This window comes from Cheilinus undulatus, linkage group 22 (genome assembly GCF_018320785.1).
Source record: "Cheilinus undulatus linkage group 22, ASM1832078v1, whole genome shotgun sequence".
NCBI lineage: Eukaryota > Metazoa > Chordata > Actinopteri > Labriformes > Labridae > Cheilinus > Cheilinus undulatus.
Window position 1 is genome coordinate 18,019,477 of NC_054886.1, and position 23,471 is coordinate 18,042,947.

The window sequence follows — 23,471 nt, forward strand, 5'->3', positions numbered from 1 at the left end:
CAAATACTTCCTTGGTTGGCAGTATTTACCCTCTATCTGCTAGTCACTCCACAAGTGAAGCTGGTAGTCAGAGTTTTGTAAAAAACACGTTGGCTTCATGCCAGTGGAACATCCAGGTCATAGAAAAATGTAAAGGCATCCACGCAGCACTTAACCCCCTGACAAGAATATCAGTGTATGAAGGGGCCCCCGGAGATGGTACTAGAAAAAGCTAATTATAGGTGTAGCCCTGAGGGTTTGTTGTTGCCTGCCTGTTGACATACTCTAACATACAGCTGTCTGGGTATTCTGGGGATGGGGCCCACTTTAGAGGGGTAATATATGGGGAAAGGTATTGCTTTGGGCTCTGAAGTCTTTATCTTTAGTGGTTTTTCTACTAGCAAAGAAGTGAAATGTAGCAAAAAGTTGAGGAAGACATTTATTGGTATAGATGAGAATGTTGTTTGAGATTCCTGGATAATAAAGAGTTCATTTATACCATATGACTCTGACTCTGGTTACTGGAATGTCATCATCCATGTTTCCTTCCTACAGACATTTCAACAAAATGGCTCTTGGCCCACACATATGGGCTCTTGGGTGATTTATCGCTCGGGAATGGCTTCATGCAGATAAAATAACCAGACCATTAATGGCCCTGCTTTTACCCAAGGCTATGATAACACATGACTGAACTGATGAGGAATTCTAGGGGCATGTGGCCCGTATCATTCATCCCAGTCTGGTTAAAAAGACAGGAAAAACTGAAGATTTAGATGGAGGAATTGGGCACATTTAGCCATGCTGTTTAATTTTGGGTCTCATTTCATCATATAGACAAAAGTAAGCTGTGCTAGATTTTCCTGTTGTATGTGGTAGAGTGTCACCATACCAGAATCTGTAATTTCAATATACTAGGCAACATCTAATGATACAGATACCTGTACAGCAACAAATTCACTTCCTGGACACCCATTTAGGGTGATTTTTTTAAATTAACAACCTGCACATAAAGAAGGCTCACTAAACAATAGACACATACCAAAATACCAGATATTTTCTCTGAATGATGGTTAATAAACCGAGAGCTGCAATGATTCTGCTCTGTTAAATTTTCCAAATTCAGGTCATTTTATTGGTAGCAGTGTCTGTGCAGGGCTGTAAGGCTGTCATCACTGTGCAAGTCAAGAGAAGGGGTGTACAGGGGAACTTTTATGGACCAGGAGGCATTGCTGTGTCTCTCCTCTGCTCTCTATAGCCACGTTTCCATCAGGTGGTCCAGTTTGATCCATCCAAACAAATTCCCTGAAATTTCCATGATAATTCTTAAAAATTCCAAAGGATACCCTTGGTGAACTTTGTTAATGTTTTTAAAAATCTTGTAGCGTGCACCAAGCCATGATTTAGATATGACACTTCCTGTAGTTCAGCCGAATCTGCTTTAAACATCCTTATTTTTGCAAACACTTACTCACACTCTGCCAACTCTCACAGCCAGAAAAAGACTTACTAAATACAGCATGCATCTTTAACAGTCAGTCCTTTTGCGGCCATGCTTGCTAAGTTTTATCTTGATAAATCTTCCTATGGAGCTTTTGGGGTCTCTTTTATACTGTGGTCAGAGTTTGTTGTGTAACTGTGTGACACACCTTGTCTCATCTTAAGTCTACTTCCCTTAAAACATCATTGCGTCTGATTGTTTTTAGATCTGTATGAGCAGTCTCTGTTGGCTCTTGAATTGGGTCAGACATTATTTTTCAAGCTCAGGCCTGCTGGATAAACAGGAGGCTGTGTGCTGAATGTGTAAAAGACAGAAGCTTTGATCTTCCTCCTGCTTTAAGGCACTTTATATGCTTTGTCTGTGAATGGTCAGTGAGTGTGGTTGTAAACTCTCTTCTGCTTGTCGTCACATCAATCCACAGGCGAGTTTACCTCCAAAAGCAGCTCCCATTGTGCCCCGCAGACCCCACCCACCTTCTGTCCACCCTTAACCAGTGAAGCGAGATTGCTACACGGCTTGCTTGCTTTTGTCATTGTAATGAGGCCAAGCCAAGGCCAGAGGTGTCAGCAGTACGATTCCCAAACGCTCACTGCATGCTGAAGCCTCTCGCTCTCCTCCCCCTCCCTCCCTCCTTTCAATCACACTCCCCTTTTCTCCTCAAACTCTTTAGGTACTTTGAATGCAGTCTCCATCTTACTTCCCTCCCTCCTTCATTTTTTTTTCCTACAAAGAAACTCTCCCTCATTTGGACTGCCTGTGTGCAGTGGTGAAGTCTGAGACAGCAGCTGGCTGTGAGCTGCCACAGAGAGAGAGAAAGAGGGAGAGAATCGATTACGCCTATCCGGCTCTCTGCATGAAATTGCAAAGTAACTGTGGAGACCGCTGTGTTTTGTCAGGGCCAAAGGTGCCCCTGCTTGGAAATAAGCCACACAGAATCCCCCATTATCACTCTGCTCATAGAAATGGGAGCCAATCTAGGCGGGCGTCACATGCTAATTCCTGACTAAATCCGCTGCTGTGGAGGAATGCTTATTGTTGAAAACAGAGGCAGGATAACAGACACAGTGTGCAGTGGATTTTCAGGAATGATTGTCGTCTTTTTCATGAGTGTTACACTTCTTGTGGAAGTAAGCATGCAAGTATATTGAGACTAAAAATAAAGCAAGTTTTAAATGTACAATACTTAACAAATTTATTAGACCACCTGTCATATTTGTCTCAGAGACCATCCAGCATCATGAAATGCTTTAACGCGGACTCTTTCATTTTCAGGGAGCTCTCCGTGTTTTACCATTTTGAACAGGAAGGAGGAATTTCAAACTGAATTCACCTTTTTATACCTAAATTTGAGCCAGCTCACTGGGCTTCTCTGAGAAGTCAGAAATTAATCAAGCATAACATTCAACCACTAAAACTTATTTTTCTGTTCAGGAATGCAAGTAAATAACAATAATTTGACATATTAATCAAGAAATAATAATGTGTTTTACTATTTTTTCAGTTTTTTTGTAAATCAGTAGATTTAAGAATTCAAGGCTAACAAAATAATTATATTTTAGCATTAAAAATATCATTGGGGTTAAAGAGCTTCTACACATTGGTGTATTAACCATTGCAGAAACATAAAAAATGATTTTGGTAATTACCAATGCTGTTAATTTAAGGCAGCTGTTGCAAAAAACTTACTTTGGGTGGTGGTCTAATAAATTTGTTAAGCACTGTATATAACTGGAGTAATTGCACTTTTAAAAGCACAGAAACACTGATGTTTTACATTTATTATTTTTAGCCCCAAAAACTAGTTACAAGCAATAACATGCACTTTTCACTCAATTTAAGACACCAGAGACTGTAGAAACATGGACGTAGTGTCACCCGTAGGTGTCTGAAGAGAGGGACTTTGAAGCCCATTGACGGTGGTGGGCATATTTGAAATGCTATCTTCAGCTAACTACACTCTCACTCTAGAAATTAACAAAAAGGGGAAGCTGATGTGGGCATTTAGCACCATGGCACATAACCCACAAGTCAATCAATGGAGCCACACCCCAATTTCTGCATCACTCCTAGCCTTATATGTAATCAAAACTGATTCAATTCAATTCCAAAAAGCTTTATTTGTACCTGGTTGTGAAAATGTTTATGCTCTTTTAAAATATCTATTTTGAATTGGAAACAAATGGGGATTCTTTGGCCTTTACATGATTTAAGTGGACATTTATGGAACTGAAATTTCCTCATAGACCTATTTTTTTAGAATGGGAGGTTGCTGATTTTGTTTAATAAATGTTTTTTGACAGCTGTTAGTTATTGTTTACATATTTGATAATATGTATGTGTGACTGAGATTGGGTAACAATCCAGCTGACCAGTGCTTCTTTACTTGCGCAAAAAAACACTCCATACTTCAACGTATCTGTAGTACTCCACTTGTCTTTTTCAATCTCATCAACTAGGGATGCATGTTATTATCGGTCTGATATCGTATAGGCAGATAACAGAATTTCTCCTGATATTTACATCCGATATTTTGCCTGTGTATTTCAGCATATATCAACTGGAAATTTTGTCCCCATATATACAAATAAATATGTGGTTTTTTAGGCTGAACCAACAGACCTGTGTCAGTTGAGGACCTTTTCTTTATTTACCCTCATTCTTTAAACTTTAAAATGTATTTTAAGGACTAAGTTTTGTTTCCTTGTTCACCCTCAACCCTCAAGTGTGTCCAAAAGGACTGAAATTTCTTGTCTGAAAAGCATGTTTTGATATCGGTAGTAATATTGGTATTTGCTAAAATGAACCTGTAGATGAAAAAAATAAAAAATATCAGGTATTGGCAAAAATCCAATATCATGCATCCTATTGACAACCTTTTCAAGTGTGTAGATCTAAAATTGAAAAGTAATTTATCTGTTTTCCCAGTGGTGTTCATGATGTTAAAAAATTGTGCTTTTCTTCCAACACATTGAATGTGCCCCTTTTCATTTAACACTTTGAAGTTTGTAAATGTAGTGATGGTCCTGTCAGAAACACAGCTGTATTTAGCCCAGGTTCTTGTAATAAGATGCTAATGAGGGCTGTTTTTTAAATTGCTTCCATTACTGCTCTGCCCAAATTGATGGATGTTAAAGGACGTTGTGTCTGCTGACTTTTCGTTTTCCTGTCACTCATAATGAATGTTAAAGCTTCCTGAATGTTCAGGGCTAAGAAAGGGTGAGTAAGTACTTCCAGAGTTAAACAGTTTACCATGCATTACTGACGTTACGCACCTGAGAAGGTCATTTTTGTCTGGATCCCCAAGGAGTCACCAATCATTTTTCAGTCCAACTGGAGGCTTGTTGAATGCCTTTAAGAACCATTTGCCAATCTCTCTTTGGAGGTAATGTCAGAGCCATGGTAAAAAAAAAAAACGTTCTAGTTGGGGTTGTAATATTTAATCAACAGGTTTTAAAGGGTCGGAAAGCTCCAGTGTTTGGTAGTAGACGCTTCAGACAGTTTTCTCAGTGTGTTGCCTCAACTTTTACAACCATGATCACTTAAAAACCTCTCTTTCTAAATCCCTAAATCTCTTTAAAAGGAACCCTGCATGATCAGACAAGTTCATCTAGTTGGATAGATATTTGTGTGTCTCATATACTTATTGAACTAAAAAACTCACAAGATATCTGCATTTTGAGTCATTTTTTATATATTAACCAGGAGAGCGCCATGTCTTGGTCTGTGCTGGCGCCGTGACGTCACAGTTCCATGGTGTGATCTCACTGTTCCCATGCAGTAACCTGTTTCAGACTGGCTGCCAGTGTTAGGGCTGCATCTAAGAAATGCAGCACGTCTCACACATGGAGGATTCTAAAATTTGAGGTCTCTTCTATTTTATATTTGCACCACAAGTGGTGTTGTAGTGAATATTTACATCCACATGGGTAGAAAATGTTTGAAATATGTTTGTTGATGAGCCAGATGAGGGCCATGAGCTAAAATGTGTCTGTTTGATAAAGTTGTTCCCCGAATTTCTACTCTTTATGAAGCTTTCTGTTTCCACACGGTTCACGTAAAGATAAACACAGAACGAAAGGACTTCTGGATTGCGCCTTTCAAAGTAAAAGTCCACTTTAGCATTTCTTTGGAGAAGCTCCATTCGTATGTACATAATACTTTCATTTTGAAAAGCTCCCGGCACACTTCCACTATATACTGAATTCAGACACTTGTAGGGAACTTTACTGATGTAAAACTTAGAAGAATGACAGAGCTTTGACAGCAGGGAGACAAAACCAACATGCAGCAAATTCATGGCAGCAACAGTTGCAAGTAACAAAACTGAAAAAAACTGAAAAACGGTTGCTGCTTAGCAACGGAGAGGAGCACTGCGGAACGGTGATGTCACACTAATGTAACGGGGATCAAAACATGGCGGATCCTGGTGAGTTTATGAGCTGAAATGAACTCAAAATGCAGATATGTGGCATATTTAGTGAGTTTTTTAGTTTAATATCCATTTGAGAGACATACCAATATCAGTGGAACTACAATTAATGCCAATTGTACAGGGTGACAGTCTTTACAGCCACTTCTTTGACCATGATTAGAGCAACAGCCCACTTCACTCTAACAGCTATCTTGGACTTAAAATAATAGAATCATCTGTTGAAACTCACCTTTGTTGTTCAAGCTGTTGTAATGAAGATGCAAATCAAGACACAGTGAGTCCACCCATTCCAGCACAAAGCCGGTTTTAAAGCTCCAGACGGACCATTGAGACACTCCGCAAAGCAAGTACATTGGTTGGATGAGCAATTGGTAGCATTACTGTTTCACATTTGTGTGTGTTGGAATGAGAGGTGACAGTATTGCAAAAAAAGAAAAAAATTCTGGCAGAAATAATTCTAGAGATGCTACTGATACAAGTTAACTGCCCTTTTTGTCCCTTCAGCCTTGGTTTCCGTGTCATAAAACAGTTTTTCATTGCTCTGTTCTAACAGCTGATGTTGTTTGTCCTCCTCACCTACAAGTGAGACAGCTACAGCTCAAAGTAAAATGTCTTTGAATGTAAATATGTTTCAACAACAATCTAATTGGTAAAACCAGCCTGTTACTTTGAGCATACAACCCTTCCTCACTGGCTTGCACTGTTGTTTTTGATATCTTTGCCTTCTCATTACTCTATCAACACTTGTGCACACAGTCTGCAAGCTCACATCAAAAGCTCAAACAAGCAATAGATTTTTTTCTCTCTGACTTATCTCTGACCACCTACCTGCCCACCTTCAGATGACAGGTCCTCCACATCAAACGGGCAGAGTTACCCAGAGGCCCTTTGTGTGGGCTCAGGTGCTGACTAGAAAGCCTCTGCTGTAATGAATGATTGCACAGTGCCAGTGCAGGTGAGCACCACAGGAATTTTGTGACCGCAAGCCTTTGAACTTGAGGAGAGAAGAGTGTGAGTGTTTGTGAGAGCTGGAGAGGATCTTCAAGGGTCAGGATGTCAGGGACGGCGGCGGCATGTATGTACAAGATGGGCAGTCAGTAACATTGTAAGTTTGAGTGTGAGGTGGTATCATTGTGCCTAAAGGATGGTACTACAAGGCTTTGATTTCAACTTGAACTCTTGTTATGTAGATTCTTGAGTGCATAAATGTAGCCTCAAAAGGTCCAGTAGTTGAACAAGTTTCTTTGTTAGTTGAATTTATAAAAGATGCTATGGAAATGCACATGAAATGGCAGAGACTGACGCTATAATGACAGTTACTGCCTTTATTTCAATGCTGTGTTTAATAAGAAATATTTGTAGAATCCAAAAGCAAGCAGGAAAGTTCAGACTGGTCAACATAAAAAAAGTAGGGAGCTACTTTATGGCATGCACAGATGCTGGTTGCAGGATGTAAATGTCATAAGTCCCACAGTCTCTCTCAGTGTGAGTTCAGTTTTTCAAAATGTTCTGAATGCATTCAGCATTCCTACTTGCTGTTATTCCAGAGCAAGGAACCTGCATGGGTTTATGAGTCACTTTTTATGCTGCTGAGTGATCACAAGAGTGACTCTGTGTCTGCTGAGTGGCAGATGATAATGGTCGGTTTTCATTTTAAATGATGAATTCATTGCACACTGTCCTTTGATAAATAAAGCAAACTTAAACACAACTGATAGGCCTGATTGCATGTAAAAATGTCCTTAGGTTGCTGGTGTGAGGCATGTTTTGTTAAAGCCAAGGTGAACGTTTTTGCATTGACACCTACATTTTAACACATGTAACTTTCCTTTTGCCCAATAGTTGTTTCACTGACTTGGACCTTAAACACATTAGTTTAATATGTTAGCTTATGTGCTTAAAGCTAATATAAGTTGGCTCACATGTTGCTGGTTTCATTAAGGACTGTAAAGCAGCATCCAGCATTTGATTTAGATTTCTTTAACTGAAGGGATTGGACTCAAAATATAGGGGCTTTTAACCCAGCTGTTTCTAGCAGAGGACAACAACAGCAGGAGCCATAAACCACAGAGTAAATATCCATCAATCATTATCAGCTGCCAATCATCATGCTATAAGGGAGTACTGTATCTGTTATTTCATCAGCAATGCATCCACTCAGTATTTCTCAAGAGACATTTCTACATCCAGTTAATTTGAACAGAAGTGTAAAAAATTAAGATCACAGCAGCAGGATTTGCTTTAAAAATTCTTTCATTTATAAGCCTTGGTTTCCGTTAAATAACTCTCATTCACTGTTCACTGTTCACTGTTCACTGTTGCTGCAGCTCCTCTAATTTGTATCTGCTGAATTTGCTCCTGACCCAAAATCTTCTCCTTTTCTCCCCTCAGGGACCTGCGGAGTAACATGATCAGTCGAATTGAACCAGATGCTTTCCTCGGATTGCCAGCACTCAAAAGACTGTGAGTAGTTATGTAGCTTCTGCTTACCTTTCATGTTGTTTCTGCAAGTGTGTGCATATTCAAAACTTCTGGCTACTTTGGGAGTTTTTTAATGCATATAAGACTGTAAAATTTTAGCTTGAATTTTAGGCAGTTTGTTGTTGTTGTGTTCTCAGTGTGGGTTGTAAGGATTTTCAGCAGAGCGACGCCTCTTTTTTTAGCATGCCTAATATTTATCTTGGAAATGTGGTGAGAGCAATTTTCTTGAGGAATTTAAATTGGGAGATCTCTTGCGTTTTTCAAAATGTTGAGTTCCAAACGTTTTCACCACCTTCCACAATTACCCTCAGTTATAAATATTGTTTTTAAAGCAGCTGTTGCTTTGTATCTGCATATGCAGGGTGCTATGCAGTGTATCCAGTGTCCATAAGGGAGCATGGTCATGCAGCAGTCTATTTCTATGGACTTGTTTTGTCTGGCTTGCTTCCAGAGACCAGTGCAGACAGTATGAGGCTTTATATTCTCACATACACTTGGGAAAAACGGGAGGTGGTATATAAACATACCTGTGCTGAAAACTGTGAGGATAATTTTGATATGCAGAGATTACACAGATTATACTTAAGTCACTCAAGGGGAAGTTGGAAACTTTGTAAGTTAGAGTAGAGTTGTGTGTTTCTTTGTGTGTAAGAACACGGCGGGAATTGGAATCACCCGACAGCACCCAGACGCTGCCAACACAAACTTGAGCTTGGCTGCTGCTGCGGCGCAATGAGAGCGAGACAGGAAGGCAGTCAGCTCCTTGGCTGAGACCTGGCCTCATTTACCCCGCCCCCACACCGTCAGTGCATATTCATGCCACTCTTACATGGATGTATGCCTGTCTATATGGCCTCTGCATATTCAGATCATTACATCACCTACAACCATTCAGAAAGAGCGATCCACAACCTCGCACGGATAAATAGTTCCAGAGCTGCAGTTAGCCTAAGGGTATCAGTGTTTAATTAGCCCCACCACCCGCCTTGGTTAATATCAAAGGGTGGTTGTCACTCGCTCGACCGTGAAAGAGAGGGAGCACAGAAAAAAGAAGAGAGACGATGAGGCAGAGCTGGACCCTGGGAATGTAAACACAGGAGCCCTACATGAAAGGCTGGCATCCACTTTTGTTTTTCCACCCAAATTTTTCCACCCAGTTTTTGGAAAACAAGTGAATTCAGTCAGCAGATGACAAATTTTCTCTTTACTTTGTCCTTAATTTTGGATTTATATCAAGAATTTGTCATGAAGCATCAGTTGTAGGAAGTTTAATAAAACTAACTACACAAGTTTTCATGTCGGATTTCCTTAGAGGCTTCCACCTAAAAGTTTATGATGCCAGTAGACATATTTGAGACTGTAAACAACTCTGCTGTCTGTAGTTTTTGCTTTATCTGTCACATTTTTCCAGAAAAGCTGTTCCCACTGCAAATTCTTTACTGGGTTCATCTGGCGCAAGCTTGCATATAAAGGCATAAACCAGTGTGTCCTCATGCTGACCTCACATTAAGCAAAGAAACAAGTTGGACCACTGCTGCATGTATCACGGAGTCAGAGAAAGAATGTACACCCAGTTACTGCAGGGAATGTAATTAAAGCATGAAAGTGACTGATCATGCACGATACGTTTATCTAGATAGCTTTGCAGCAGTGCTTCAAAGAGAGATCAAGCCCTGCAGAGAAAATCAAAGTCTAGTTATTACATTAAACTTGTGTTGTCAGCATAAATCCTTGTTTTTTCATCTTTTTTAGAGCAGGACAATGCTCTTGCAGTCATTTTCAATGCAGTGGGAACAAAAGATAATGCAGGTATTTTACTTGAGGTTTGAAATGACAGTTTTTTAAAAACAATTCAGCACCATATAAACTGTAGTGTAGTGAGTGTTCACTCTACTGTGTGATACTATAAAGTGGGCCAAACATACACCAACAAAGGCTTCACTGCATCAAAGGTCAACACTTGCATCACTCTAGTTTGCATGCAAAGGCTACAAAACTTGACAAAGGCCTACCGAAAATGACACTTGAAAACGTTAAATTGTTTCCTGAAACAAATATTTTTCTTTCTTTTTTATCTGCACCTGGTTGTGATGAGGTACCTAGGCCACATGGTGGCAGTAGCCCACGTGAAATCTGTTTGTTACCCATGATTACATAACAAGAAGAATAAAGCATTTGCGTTAGGTGCCTATAAAAAGTATTCACCCCCCTCGGATGTTTTACCCTTTTATTGATTTTAGAAATCAATCATGGTCAATATAATCTGGCTTTTTTGAGAAAAGAAAATTACAAAAAAAATGTGTTAGGTTTCTACAAAGTAATCTCAATAACATAAAAAATGTCATTTAAAATAAATGACTGAATAAATATTAATTCCCTTCAAGTCAGTATTTAGCAGATGCACCTTTGGCTGCAATCACAGCTCTGAGCTTGTGTCTCAGTTGTGGTCTCAGTTGGGCTTGCACATATGGACTCTGCAATTTTACTCCATTCTTCTTTCCAAAACTGCTCAGGCTCTGTCAGGTTGTATGGGGGATTGGGCATGAAAAGCCTCTTTCAAGTCCCGCCACAAATTTGCTATTGGATTAAGGTCTGGGCTTTGACTCGGCCACAAAAATTAAATCTTCTCCTAAGCCATAATTCACTTAATTGTCCTCTAGGATTTTCCTATGTTTTGCCACCCTCTACCTTTTTTAGGCCTTTCATGGCCAGTTACAGAGAAGCACCCCCACAGCATGATGCTGCCAGCGTTAGGCTTCACAGTGGGGATGGTGTACTTGTGGTCTCCTACCTGCCTTTTAATGAACACAAGTCGAGACAGTGGCTTTCTCTTTTCCACTCTCCTATAAAGCTTTGACTGGTTAGGAACCCTTTTCATTGGCTTACTTCTGATCTATCAAAGATGATCTGGTCCAGCTTGTCTGGGTCTACTGACTGGTGCTACTAACTCAGTAAAAGGGTGTAATATTTTAAAACATTTTTTACATTTAATAAAACATCTAAAACACTAAACAAGGCTTGAATCAGTAGGTTTCGTCTGGCTCTCTTTACTCTGCATTCCACAAACAGCTGAACAGTCGCTGCTGAAGAGCTTAATCACATTAGACTATTTTTGCATCTGTGAGTCTTATCTTTGGCAACAACTGAGGCAGTGCGCTCAAACACGCCATACTTGTGTTAATGTGCTACACGCCATTAACCAGAAGAAAGTTCTGATCGTATTCTTGTCTTGAATCCCTTGCTGCAGCTGTAACTCTAGTATTTGAGTCCTGGTGATAAAGTGGGATATAAACTTTGCCTAGAGCTACAAGGATAAAAAAAAAATCCTCCCTCCACTCCTTCACCTCAACTCTCTTATCCTTCCCCATAACACACTCTGCTCACACAAATTGGCAAGCCCACAAAAGGCAGCTTTCTCTTCCGAGTGGAACTAACAACCTCACACGGTAAATTCCCCAGCCGGTACCTTAAGGAGCAACACTGCTAATTACATAAACGCTTGGATGTTAGAATATACCCGACAGTCATTTTCCAGGTATCACTTTGTGTCTGTATCGCGTTCCTCAAGCACCCCAGGATGTAGTTCAGCTGCTGGGCTGAGGTAATGATGTGTCTTTCTCTCACAGGCTCTTGTTTCTTTACTTTGCACATTTCAAGGATTAGATCATTCAGAGAGAGCAGAGTCTGTGTTACATTTGTGGAGAAGGTGATGTCACTTTTAACCCCAGTTGCTTAGAACGGGAAATATAAGGTGTCCTAGTTGAGGGATTTAGAATCAGACCAACTCTGAACAAGGAAGGGGCAGTAACTGCTGATTAAGAGGTTTGTAGCCTACAAGTTTAAAAGTACGATATGTACAATTTCTGTCTACATTTACTAAAAAATGACTTGTCCTGTGTTACATGCATGTTTTGAGTACATTACCTCACATATATCGATTGCTGCAGCAGGACTTGTCTTGTCACAGCAGCCGCCATGACAGACGCAACCTGTTGATCGTTGACGTCCTAAATGTTTTTTTTTTTTTTTTTTTTTTTTACAAAAGGAAGCTACTAGACACTGGTCTGTTGCTGTATCTCATTCATGTTTTATGCAGCTTCCTCGTGATGAACCACAATTGTTCTCTATGATCTTTTCTATGTAATGTCTCTGTCCTGGACTTGTCTCTGGTTCCTCCTGAAAGGAGTCTCAGACTCCTCTATCTGAAGTTTACCAGAAACATCATGTCAGGTCCCATCCAGAGGAAAAACTTTTTTTTTTTGACGTTTTCGACATCAATCATGTGTGATTAATCATCTGCCAGAGCGTTTCTGGGCCTTTGATGTGTAGGTGCCCCTCAGAGGCCCACACAGACACATTATCTGTAAAAGATCACCTTGTGAGTTGTAAACCTGTCAGAGAGATTTTTAGGTTATTTGCTGAAACTTCTCTCTGTTGAACTTTGCTTTTTATGGTCTATTTCAAGGATTTAAATCGTTTTTCATAACATTTTTCTCACGATAGTGTTACATTTTTAGAGCTGATTTTTTGGTATTCATTTCCAGCAATTTCTTGTCTTGTCTGTAATATCCTACTGTTGTATTATTTGTTTAATACACCAGAAATAAACTCAGTCTTTTTTTTTTGTTCTTTGTTTTTTTACAGAGACTTGTCCAACAACAGCATCGGCTGCCTTAATGTCGACATATTTAAGGGCCTCACAAGTCTGACTAGACTGTAAGTCAGTATTTGGTAACCCTTTTTTTTAGTGGACCTAGTCATTTTATAGTAATAAGTGGTAATAATCTCATAATTTATCAAGGATAAGGTGGTAATTACCTTGTAATAAGTTGGAATTTTTACCAAGTAGTAACTTGAATTAATGGTAATATTAAGGAAGTATTTACCAAGTAATGATGTATGAATTATCAAGTAACTGATTGTAATATTGTGGCAATTCTCTAGTAAGGTATTTTACCCTAAACCTAAAATGTACTTAAAAATTATTCAGGAAGGACTCTTTTTAATTTAGTGGGCCAAAATGAAAAAAATTACCTGGAAATTGTCAAGCAACTTATTTAGGAAATTATCAGCCTATTTCTAAGAAGTTACAAGGTAAAATACCACCGTATTACCAGAGAACTGTTACAATATGTCAAGGGTTAGGACAGAGTAGGGATAGGGTTAGGATAAGGGAGTTACGGTAAGGGTAAAAATACCACCTGATTATGAGAGAATTACCACAATATCACGAGGGTTAGGGTTAGAGGCTTAGGGTAAGGATAAGGGAAAGGGGTTAGGGTAAAATACCACCTAATTACCTGAGAATCGCCACAATATCATGAGGGTTAGAGGGAAACGGTAGGGTAAGGATTAGGGAAAGGGGGTTAGGACTAGTGTAAAATATCACCTTATTCCCAGGAAATTGCCACAATATTTAGAGGGTTAGGGGTACGAGGGGGGTAAGGGAAGCGGGTTAACACTAGGGTAGTATACCCCTAATTTCCAGAGAATTGCCACAGTATTAAAGCGTAAGGGTAGGTTTAGGCTAAGGATTTCAAAGGGTTGCATAAAAAGTACATATTGGTGCTCTAGAGTGATCTGAGAACATTAGAAAATGGAAAGGTTTGGTACTTAAAATGTTTCCTGTTATATAATCATGTTTTAACTCAAATGTCCATATTATGTTCCTAATTTAAAGGTAGTCAAGGGCCCTCAAAGTAATTAGACATTTACAATATTGAAAATGTTACTGTAGAGAAATGCAGTCTTGAGGAAATTTTATCTGTAACTTTGTGAAATTTGTGCATAAAATCATCTAATACTGATTGTAGGCTCCTAAATCAAATATAAATTGTTTTGTTTTCTGTCATATTTTGTAATATAGGAAAATATCGTATCCTTGTTCAAATTATCAATATTGTATCGTATCATGATGACACAGATGATTTACACCCCTTATAATTACCACCTTATTCATGAGAAATTACTGGGTATTTACCACTTATTACTGTAAATAACCAGGTAATTGGGACCCACTAAAATAAAGTGCCACCCAATATTTTTGTAAATGTTTTTTATTCTAATTAAGTCAACTATATAACCATTTCATTATCATTTTTTTTTAAATGTCTGTTTTTTTTTACAGAAACCTTTCAGGAAACATGTTCTCTTCTCTGGCTCAGGGGACCTTTGACAGCTTGGTGTCACTGAAGTCTTTGTAAGTATGACAAATCAATGTGTGACAGCGATGTTTGCATTAAAATAGAAAGAAAATCTCTGCAGGCAAAATTGCTTGTGTCAAGAAGGGCCCTTAGTAGCCATGATGTTTCATCAGGAAGGTTACTGTTTGTCTCTTGGTTCAATATTTTTATGCCTCTGTTACTCAGGGTGCATTCACTCTTGGCCCAGGTACCCTATACTGTGATGATCTCCCTCCCCTCCCCATTCTCCTGCTGACTTAGGGCCAGAGCACGGCTCCCTCTTGTACGTCTTTCATCACGTTGCAGTACAAGACATGCATGATTGTGTTTAAAAGAAGCGTGGTCTCAATGGAAGGAGCATCACTACAACTTTACTGACTAATTTTGAGTTATTTTGGTCAGATACAGCCCTCTAGTACCTCATGTCCACGCTACGTACCCATGCTGGTGCTCGTGCAGGAGCAACCATACCATGTCCAAGCCCACCTCTTCCGTCCATGCTAAGGCCAAGAATGTATATCATGATTCATCAACTTTACTAACAGACATAGAAGTCCATAAAAACAGAGATAAAGCAATATAATAACGGCACTCACAATCATTAAAGAAACACGCTGTTGGGGGTCAAATATGCTTGTGAATAGTCTCCATTATACCCTTAACCTCTCTTTGTGTTTCTGTGTTTGTGCTCGTCTCTCCTCACTAAAAGGGAGTTTCAGACGCCTTACCTGCTGTGTGACTGCAACCTCCTGTGGCTTCTGCGTTGGATCAAAGAGAGGAACATCACTGTGAAAAACACCAAGTGCTCCTACCCACAGTCTCTCCAGGGGCAGTTCATTACCTCCCTCAGACCGGAGCTCCTCACCTGCGGTAGAGACACACATACCGAAATTTGACAAAACATAAAACCCAAAAATATTATTTATCTGAACACTCTGAATCATTCATCATTTCAATGACACTATCTGAGGGGCAATTTGTCCGGTCGGAGACATTTTGTCAGGTTAAAATAACTCATGTTGAGTTGTGATACAGATAATAGTGTCAAAACAGTGCACTGTGTCTTTAATTTCTCTGTTTTTGGTGTCAGTGAGGCTGCTGCTGTTTGGGGAGCAGGGGCTTGTGCAATGACACAGGAGATAAGAGACGGGCTGCCCAGGCCAGCGCCGCCTTTGTTTGTACTTGCTTTTGTCTTATCAGTTTGGCACTCATCACAGTGAGGGATTATGAAGCGCATGGTACAGATCTACAGGAACTAAGGCTGGAATGATAAATTGTGCTAAGGGATCAGGAAGTCAAGGCACAGTTTTAATGTTGTTTTTTTTTTGTGTCCAAGAAGTGCCAGAACTGGAAGTAAAAGGCTCAGAGTAACAGAGTATAAACCTAGGAAGAAGCTGAGAAAGAAATAATTTTTGAATGAGTCTTGTAAGTCAAAGTGAAGTTAGACTGTAAGAAGAGGATCCTCCCGTTGCTTTTGCAAGAAAAATAAGACTAGGCTTCTTTTTTTACAGGTGTAATTTCATTCATGTCGTATTATCTGTTATGTAAAGTAACAAGAAGGAGCAGGCTGTGGGGAGCTGTTTGTATGATCTTTTTTAATACTGAATATAAAACAATAATACCACAATAGTTATCTGATAGAAAAATAAAATAAACCAATCAAAGCTTACTTTGAAACAGATAAACAGATTTTCAGATTATGAAACATTTGAAAACAGAAATATTATTGTAGACCTGGCATTTATTTGTTTTTGGCACAAAAAATAAATAGATATGCTTATTATTTGACTCAAAGAGTCAAATAATAAACATATTTCCAGAAGTTGAAAAAAATAAAACTACATTTTTCAAAAACTAATGTAGCATTAAGAAATATTGTAGTTATGTTTCTTAATTTATAACTGTTCCAAGTAGTTGGCAAAATATATTGTAAATTTTGTCAGAGTTTGAATTTTGATTTACCTAGCCTTTATTTAAGCCTTTAAACCACTGAGGTGTCCCACATTTGCAATCACTTTAAGGTCCAAAAGAGCACAATTTATTCAAATTTTAAAAAGTTGACTCATGGTTAAAACACTGTGTTAAAGTTGTTTTTAGACCATTGCCTTAATTTTTAAAAAGAATCAAATGTGTCAGTCTTAACACTTTGTTGTAAATGACTTCATATTTCAGAGCATGAAGGCTAAATGTGGGTCCTCCAGGTTCATAGTAAGCATTTAAAGGTCAGTAGAGCAAGACTGGTATGGTCTGGTTTTCCACTTGAGCATAGATGTTATGTAGACATAATGCCCAGCATTGGTTTCCTACCTGGGGTCTGGCCCCCCTGTGAGGTGGGACTTCAGGGTGGGGTACAAGACTTTGTCTGCAAAATCAGATTCGAAGGTTTTATGCCATATTCACACAGGACTAGTATTACCAAGGGACCTCTGGTAATTTGTAACAATCACAAAGGATGTCTGTGTTTTTAATCCCGTGTGAATCAACCATGTCTGCAAATTTGCGGCGTAAAAATTTTTGGGTCCACAGGTAATCCCAATAGAATCATCATCTTTGTAATTAAGGATGATGATGGTTTTTATGATATATTCGGCTTTTCATGCAGCTTTTCTGAAAGAAAAAATAGCAGAAGCAGTGCTGTTAAAAGTTTTGACACATTTAGGTTAGAAATAGTGCTTCTCTTCCAGTGCCTGATAATATATAAGTATTATGATTATTATTTAGCTGTACATTTCATACACAACACAATTTACGTTCTAAAATGTGTCTCTCAACATTCAGTGGTCAGGCTGCAGCAGCTGATCTGAACGAGGAGGGTTGTTATGGATGCGTAACAATCCCAAAATTATAGAGCTCAGAATTTGTCTGCGAAAAACTTAAAATTGATGGTTACATTTTGACAGCAAGTGTTAATTTTTTATGTTGGTCCAGGTTAGGAAGATCAGCGTTGTTTTTTTACATACACGTAGGAAGACTCCACAGAAAAAGGTTGGGGAACACTGCAATATCTGATAAACTGATGATGGGGTTTATCACTCCTTTGTAATAGAGACCAGCCAACTTTGTCATAAAGAATACAATGATTAGCATTGTAAGGATACTTGATTATGGATCTAAGAGGAGAGCGATAAAACTGAGCCAAGAGGTTTGAGGGTGGATTAGCATTTTTGAGGAGAATATCACCATAATCTAGGACTGAAGTTAGATATTTTTCTGTTCAGAAACCTGAGATGACCCTTTCAAAACTGAAACTATTAATTATGAATAGCTGTAGATTGTAAAAGTCAATATTTTTGACTTTGGAGAAGACATGGTATGCTGGCATTAAGAAAAAGTTTTAACCTGATAAAATTTTAAAACTGTTTCGATACTTTGATCAATTTCAAGGTTGTGTTGAACTGCATAAACTTTAAGTGTAGCTTAACTGATTCAAAGGAGGATCAAAAATAGTCACAATAAAGAAAAACACCAAAAGTTTTCCAACTGACTTTCTGCTTTTTCTGTCTTGTTTCCTCAGATGCTCCCCTGGAGCTGCCCTCCTTCCAGCTGACTCCGTCCCATCGTCAGGTGGTCTTCCAGGGGGACAGCCTGCCCTTCCAGTGTCAGGCTTCCTTTGTAGCGGAGGACATGCAGGTGCTGTGGTACCAGAATGGTCGAATGGTCAAGACTGACGCCGCACAGGGCATCTTCATCGAGAAACGAATGGTGCAGAACTGCTCTCTGATTGCAAGGTAAGATTTCAAACAGCTTTCAGCTCTTATTTCTCTGCCAGTTTTCTGAATTTTCTTCTCCATGTTTCCCATCAGTGCGTTGACCATCTCAAACATTCAGCCTGGTTTCACTGGGAACTGGGAGTGCAGAGTCTGGACAAGCAGAGGCAACACTACCAGGACTGTCCATATTGTGGTGCTGGAGAGTTCTGCTAAGTATTGTGCTCCTGAACGTGTCTCTAACAACAAAGGAGAGTTCAAGTAAGTCTGCACATGTAGCCAAACATGTAAACACCTTTTCAAACCACTCATTCTCAGAATTTTCATAAATTTAGTTATGAATTACAGCAGAAAGCAAATACTTTATAATTCAAACTGTTAGCACTTTGACTTATAGTTTATTTTGATTAAAAATGGCTTGAGTATGATCAAAGTGTCTGTTTGTAGTTGTTCATCTGTTCCTATATTAAGAATACACTCTTGCCAAGCACAGCAGCTCCCTCTTGTGGTTAAAAGTTGAAACTCTAGCTGCCTTTGTCTTATCCCTGTCTGATTCTTGTTGAAACTCAAACATGTTGAGGCTTGCATGACAAAATTTGTTGAAAATAGGGCATTGCACATCACTGAATGAGGACTTTTAAGGAAGGTGATTTTGTTTGTCTTTTCTCAGGTGGCCTCGTACCCTGGCAGGGATCAGAGCCTATCTCCCTTGCAACAGGCTGACATCCAGCGCAGGCTCCTACTCGAGCAGCTCAGGTGATGAGCAACGGGCATGGCGTTACTGTGACCGCAACGGTCTGTGGGCGGAGGAGGATTACTCCCGCTGCCAGTTCCAGAAAGACGTCACAAGATTTTTATACGTCATTAACCAGGTCTGTAGCTTCATTTTGTCCTCATCTACTATCTTTGGACCATTTAAAGTCATAGACATTCTAACTTTCTCTCTGTTTCTCACCAATAGATGCCTCTGAACGAGAGCAATGTGGTTGCTCGGGCTCGACGTCTGTTGGTCTGCACGATTGACGCTGCCAACTTCTCTGACAAGATGGACATCATCTTCGTGGCTGAGATGATCGAGAAGATTGGGAAGTTTGTGGAGAAGTTCAAAGATGTAAGGCTGCACTTGAATTTATATAACTTCTGTGTAAACTTTTAACAAGACTGATTTCGTAGCAGATGCATGCAAGTTGTGTATTACCCCTTTGAAGGACAAATAGATTAATGCTCCACAGCTGTTTGTTGTCATGTTGTTTAATGAGAAAGGATGTCTCGTCACGACTTTGAGCACAGCTGTAGGCCAACAAAAAGAAAGTTTCAAAGTGAAAGAGCTCCTAACATGTTGTAACGGCTGCAGGCAGGCAGCGTATTAAAAGTTTATTTGGGCGACAACATGCTTGAAATGTGTTTCCAATAGTCACTCTGCCACAGAGAGTTGAGAATCTCCCTCGAGCGTGTGTTTAATGCTGTTGATGCAAACAAGTTGCAGGCTGAACATATTCGCTCCTTATGTTTCCTCTCGTGTTATTTAAAATAGAAGCTGTTGAGCTTCTGCTGCATGTAGAAAAGCAATGTTTTTGGGGTCAGTGAAGCTAAAACTGTAATTTCTTGTGTTCCAGCTGGGTGAAGTGATGGTGAGCATGGCCAGTAACTTGATGCTGGCTGATGAGCGCGTGCTCTGGATGGCTCAGCGTGAAGCCATGGCCTGCTCCCGTATTGTCACCTGCCTTCAGAAGATAGCGGGCTACCGTCTGGCCACCGCTCAGGCCTTCTTCTTGGTTAGTAAAACTTTCTTCTTCAGGCCATTAAACCCCTGCAAGCATCTGCAGACAGCAGGACTGATGTATTGATAAATCACCAGCCTCTGATTTAAGAACTCAGTGCTTCTATGCATGACCAGGCAATGTGTTTATCCTATTGAATCCCATCCAAATGCAACCAGGTGTACGAAGTAACCATGCACACTTAATACAACACAACAACTTATTTTAAAGCTCTTTTATAGAGTTTTAACTGGCTCTGTGACCGACTGAAATGAAAGTGGATACCTTTATATGACCAAAAAAGTAAACGGGCACGTCAGTGATTGTATTGACTATTTCTGTGAAAGCCTTCAATTAATATTTTCCAAAGCCCATGTTCACAATATGTCACACACTGTGCTGTTAAAGCAAAAGAAGGATGTGATTTTTAACAGAAAAATCTTATGCAAAGCTAGAAAAAGTCCCTCTTTGTCTGTAGGAAGACATCAAAATGAACACAAATCAGAAGGTCCTTAGCTTAAGAGAGCAGAAATAAGAGATTAAAAATTGACATCAATTTGTTGAGATTATCATTTTTAAAATTGATTTGAAATGCAGTCATTAGAGGTAGCAAAGCTTGTGCTGAGTTTCTGCTGGATGCATAGTGTGATGATACCAGTTATCCTCTCCAAAAGCACGCTTTTCTGCATTTTCTACTTGGTAAAATTAAGCTCAGTGTTAGTACATACGGGACACAGTAGTCATACTCCCAGCCATGAACAGCTGACGGCCAGCAGATGTTAGTTTTCGCCTCCCATCTTCTACAGCCAATCACAGCTCTTTCTCTCAACACAGTGGCATATTTAAATAGAGCGTACTTCGACGTCAGCACCAAGCTGCTGCTGACAAAGCTGAACCTTCTCCTTTATAGCATAAAGCTTGTTGCACCCTCATATTTACATTCATGCTTCTAATTGCTTTTGAGCTGATTTTATTGTATTCAGTACATTGTCATTAACTCATTGAGTGCCAGCTCTTTTATAAAATGGAAAGTGGCTTGTGCCAGTGTTTTTGGCCATTTTGAGTCATCTTTCAAGACCCACAGAATATTTTGTACTATGACTCTGAAAACACCAAATAGCTCAAATGAAAGAAGAAACTCTCTATTTCATCATGGAAAAAAACATTTGTTTGCAGCTTGTTCCATTCTTGATTTATCTGAAGTTGAATAGAAGCTAGTTTCACCAAAAGACCACTTTTTCTCTAGAAACGAGAACGAGAGTCTGTCAAGCAAAACAGTGATTTGAATGTTATAAATTTGCCTTCAATGACATAAAAGACATCTGAAAATTGTATTAAAAATGTGTTTTATTGTCAAATAGATAAATAAATAAAAATAAAGGCAAAATACAAATACATGGGACCCCCGATACGCCCATGTCCTCTCCTGCTTGCGTGTCCCCTGGCACTGCCTCTAAATTACAGAAGTAATATAATCTATGATTTTTGTTCTTGCCTCTTTTTCTGCCAACAGACGGTGTTGCAGAACTGCATGGGGCTTGCTCTTCTCTCAAGTCTGCTTCTGAAATCACAGGAATGCATGAGTGATGGTTTCATTCGATAAATTTGGCTGAATAATAATTGGGTTTCTAACATTAACTTTCCTCCATCGCCCTGGGACAGAGAACAAGATCGGCTCCGCTCACTCGGCAGCCATTCCTCAGAGTCTGGCTTGGAAAAGTCTGTCTCAGAAGTGTCGTCGCTGTATGTATCAAGCTGGCTAGCGGATGCCTTTCTTCTCCAGCGCACGGGGGAGACCTTACGGCATTCTTTAGCCTCTTGGCCGGCCGAGGCAGATGAATGACCGCACTGATCCCTGGATTTGCGGTCGCTCAGTTCGTTGTCGGTTCAGTGAGCAACCGATTTCTCACTCAGAAGTTTAAAGTTCCTTCCAGCGTCCGCTGACTCCCTCAGTTTTTTGGGGGGCATTTGTGCCGATATTGAATATTATATAAGCTTTAGCTTAGATTACCTCTATTCCGAACGCTCTGATCTCTGTGGCTTTGATCTACCGTCACTCCCGTATACCAGGGGCCCCAAAATTACTCACAGGGAGCGTGAGAGCGCCCCCTTGTGCCAGCTGCCGAAAAAAGAATTATGCATCCATCTATATTGGGGTTTCTAGCTGTGTGTTCCATGGAAAGTCAGAGCATGCTGCTTGACTAGCCCAGGGAACACGTTTTGAGCAGAGCCTTCTCTGCTAAGTAAAACTGTTTTTCTGTTTTTATTGCTTTGTTCTGTTTCCCTGGACCTTCATGAACCAACAGCTATACTATCAGACATCTACTGTTTTCCCTTGTCTTTCTTATGAATGAGTTAACAAAGTCCCTCTGACCTTGTCTGATATAACTGCTTTCTGTTGTCCTTCCAGACTTCCCCCAACATTGCACTTGAGGCTCACGCTGTCAGAGCCAATGACTGGAACGGCATGACCTGCATGTTGTTCCAGAGGCCAAGCCCCGAGCGCACGCCCGGACAGGATCGCCAACTCACCTTCAAATGCAACACAACCAGCTCCTTTTCCAGCATCCTGCACAAAGTCAGTGATACTTAATTACATCATGTAAAGTTTATGTATTAATTGTTGCAGGTTGCTCTGCTGATTTCAGCTTGAAGCACCAGAAATTAAATGCATCATCTTTTAAATATTCAAAAAGAAATAATGCTTCTGTCTCTAACTTACTAAATGGTAGGATTTTGACTTTATTGTGTTTTTTCTCTTTCTAGAGCACGGTAGTAGAGGCTTCCCTGCAGCTTCCTCAGTCTCTTTTTACTCAGGCTGCAGTCTCTGGGCAGGCAGACGACACGGTCTACAAGCTCCATCTACTGGGCTTCCGTAATGGCAAGTTTTTCCCCTCCACTGGCAACTCCTCCCAGCTGGCTGATGGAGGGAAGAGGAGGAGTGTGGCCACTCCTGTCATCATGGCCAAGATAGGTAATTCTTACAGGGGTTTTTCTGTAATCAGACAGCAAATCAGACAGTTTTTTGACAGCTAAGACAACGAACCACACAGTAAAAGTAAAACTTGGTATAAAGCTTTAGGCACTTTCTGATGCTCTTGCCTGTTTTTTTTTTCTAAATCAGAGGGCATGTCCCTTCGTGTCCTGAAGACACCTGTTAACATCACCTTGCGGCGCTTTGCCCGTGGCTCTGATGCCATATCTGCCTCCTGGAACTTCAGCCTGGTGGGCGGCCACGGAGGCTGGCAGAGTGATGGCTGCCGCATCTTGGACCACCATGACAACTTCACCACCATATCCTGCAACTCTCTTGGCAACTATGGCCTGCTTATGGTTGGTTCCTTTACTTTATTTTAGACTTGATTGGCATTAAGCTGGATTGCCATCTGGTGGCCAACACTGAGAAAGGGTTCTGAAGACAAAACAGAA

At 40.0% G+C, this 23,471-nt stretch overlaps 1 protein-coding gene across 2 annotated transcripts in view; it reads left to right on the forward strand.

The window, feature by feature from the left end:
* Nucleotides 1–23,471, forward strand: part of adgra3 (adhesion G protein-coupled receptor A3) — a 45,013-nt gene that overhangs the window by 15,707 nt on the left and 5,835 nt on the right. For both annotated transcript variants that reach the window (XM_041779885.1, XM_041779886.1), the window contains exons 3-14: nucleotides 8,304–8,375; nucleotides 13,038–13,109; nucleotides 14,521–14,592; nucleotides 15,285–15,445; nucleotides 18,090–18,303; nucleotides 18,379–18,543; nucleotides 18,953–19,154; nucleotides 19,244–19,393; nucleotides 19,899–20,057; nucleotides 22,453–22,620; nucleotides 22,809–23,016; nucleotides 23,167–23,375. In XM_041779885.1, the coding sequence (XP_041635819.1) occupies nucleotides 8,304–8,375; nucleotides 13,038–13,109; nucleotides 14,521–14,592; nucleotides 15,285–15,445; nucleotides 18,090–18,303; nucleotides 18,379–18,543; nucleotides 18,953–19,154; nucleotides 19,244–19,393; nucleotides 19,899–20,057; nucleotides 22,453–22,620; nucleotides 22,809–23,016; nucleotides 23,167–23,375 (1,852 nt within the window). The remainder of the gene's footprint in view (nucleotides 1–8,303; nucleotides 8,376–13,037; nucleotides 13,110–14,520; nucleotides 14,593–15,284; nucleotides 15,446–18,089; nucleotides 18,304–18,378; nucleotides 18,544–18,952; nucleotides 19,155–19,243; nucleotides 19,394–19,898; nucleotides 20,058–22,452; nucleotides 22,621–22,808; nucleotides 23,017–23,166; nucleotides 23,376–23,471) is intronic.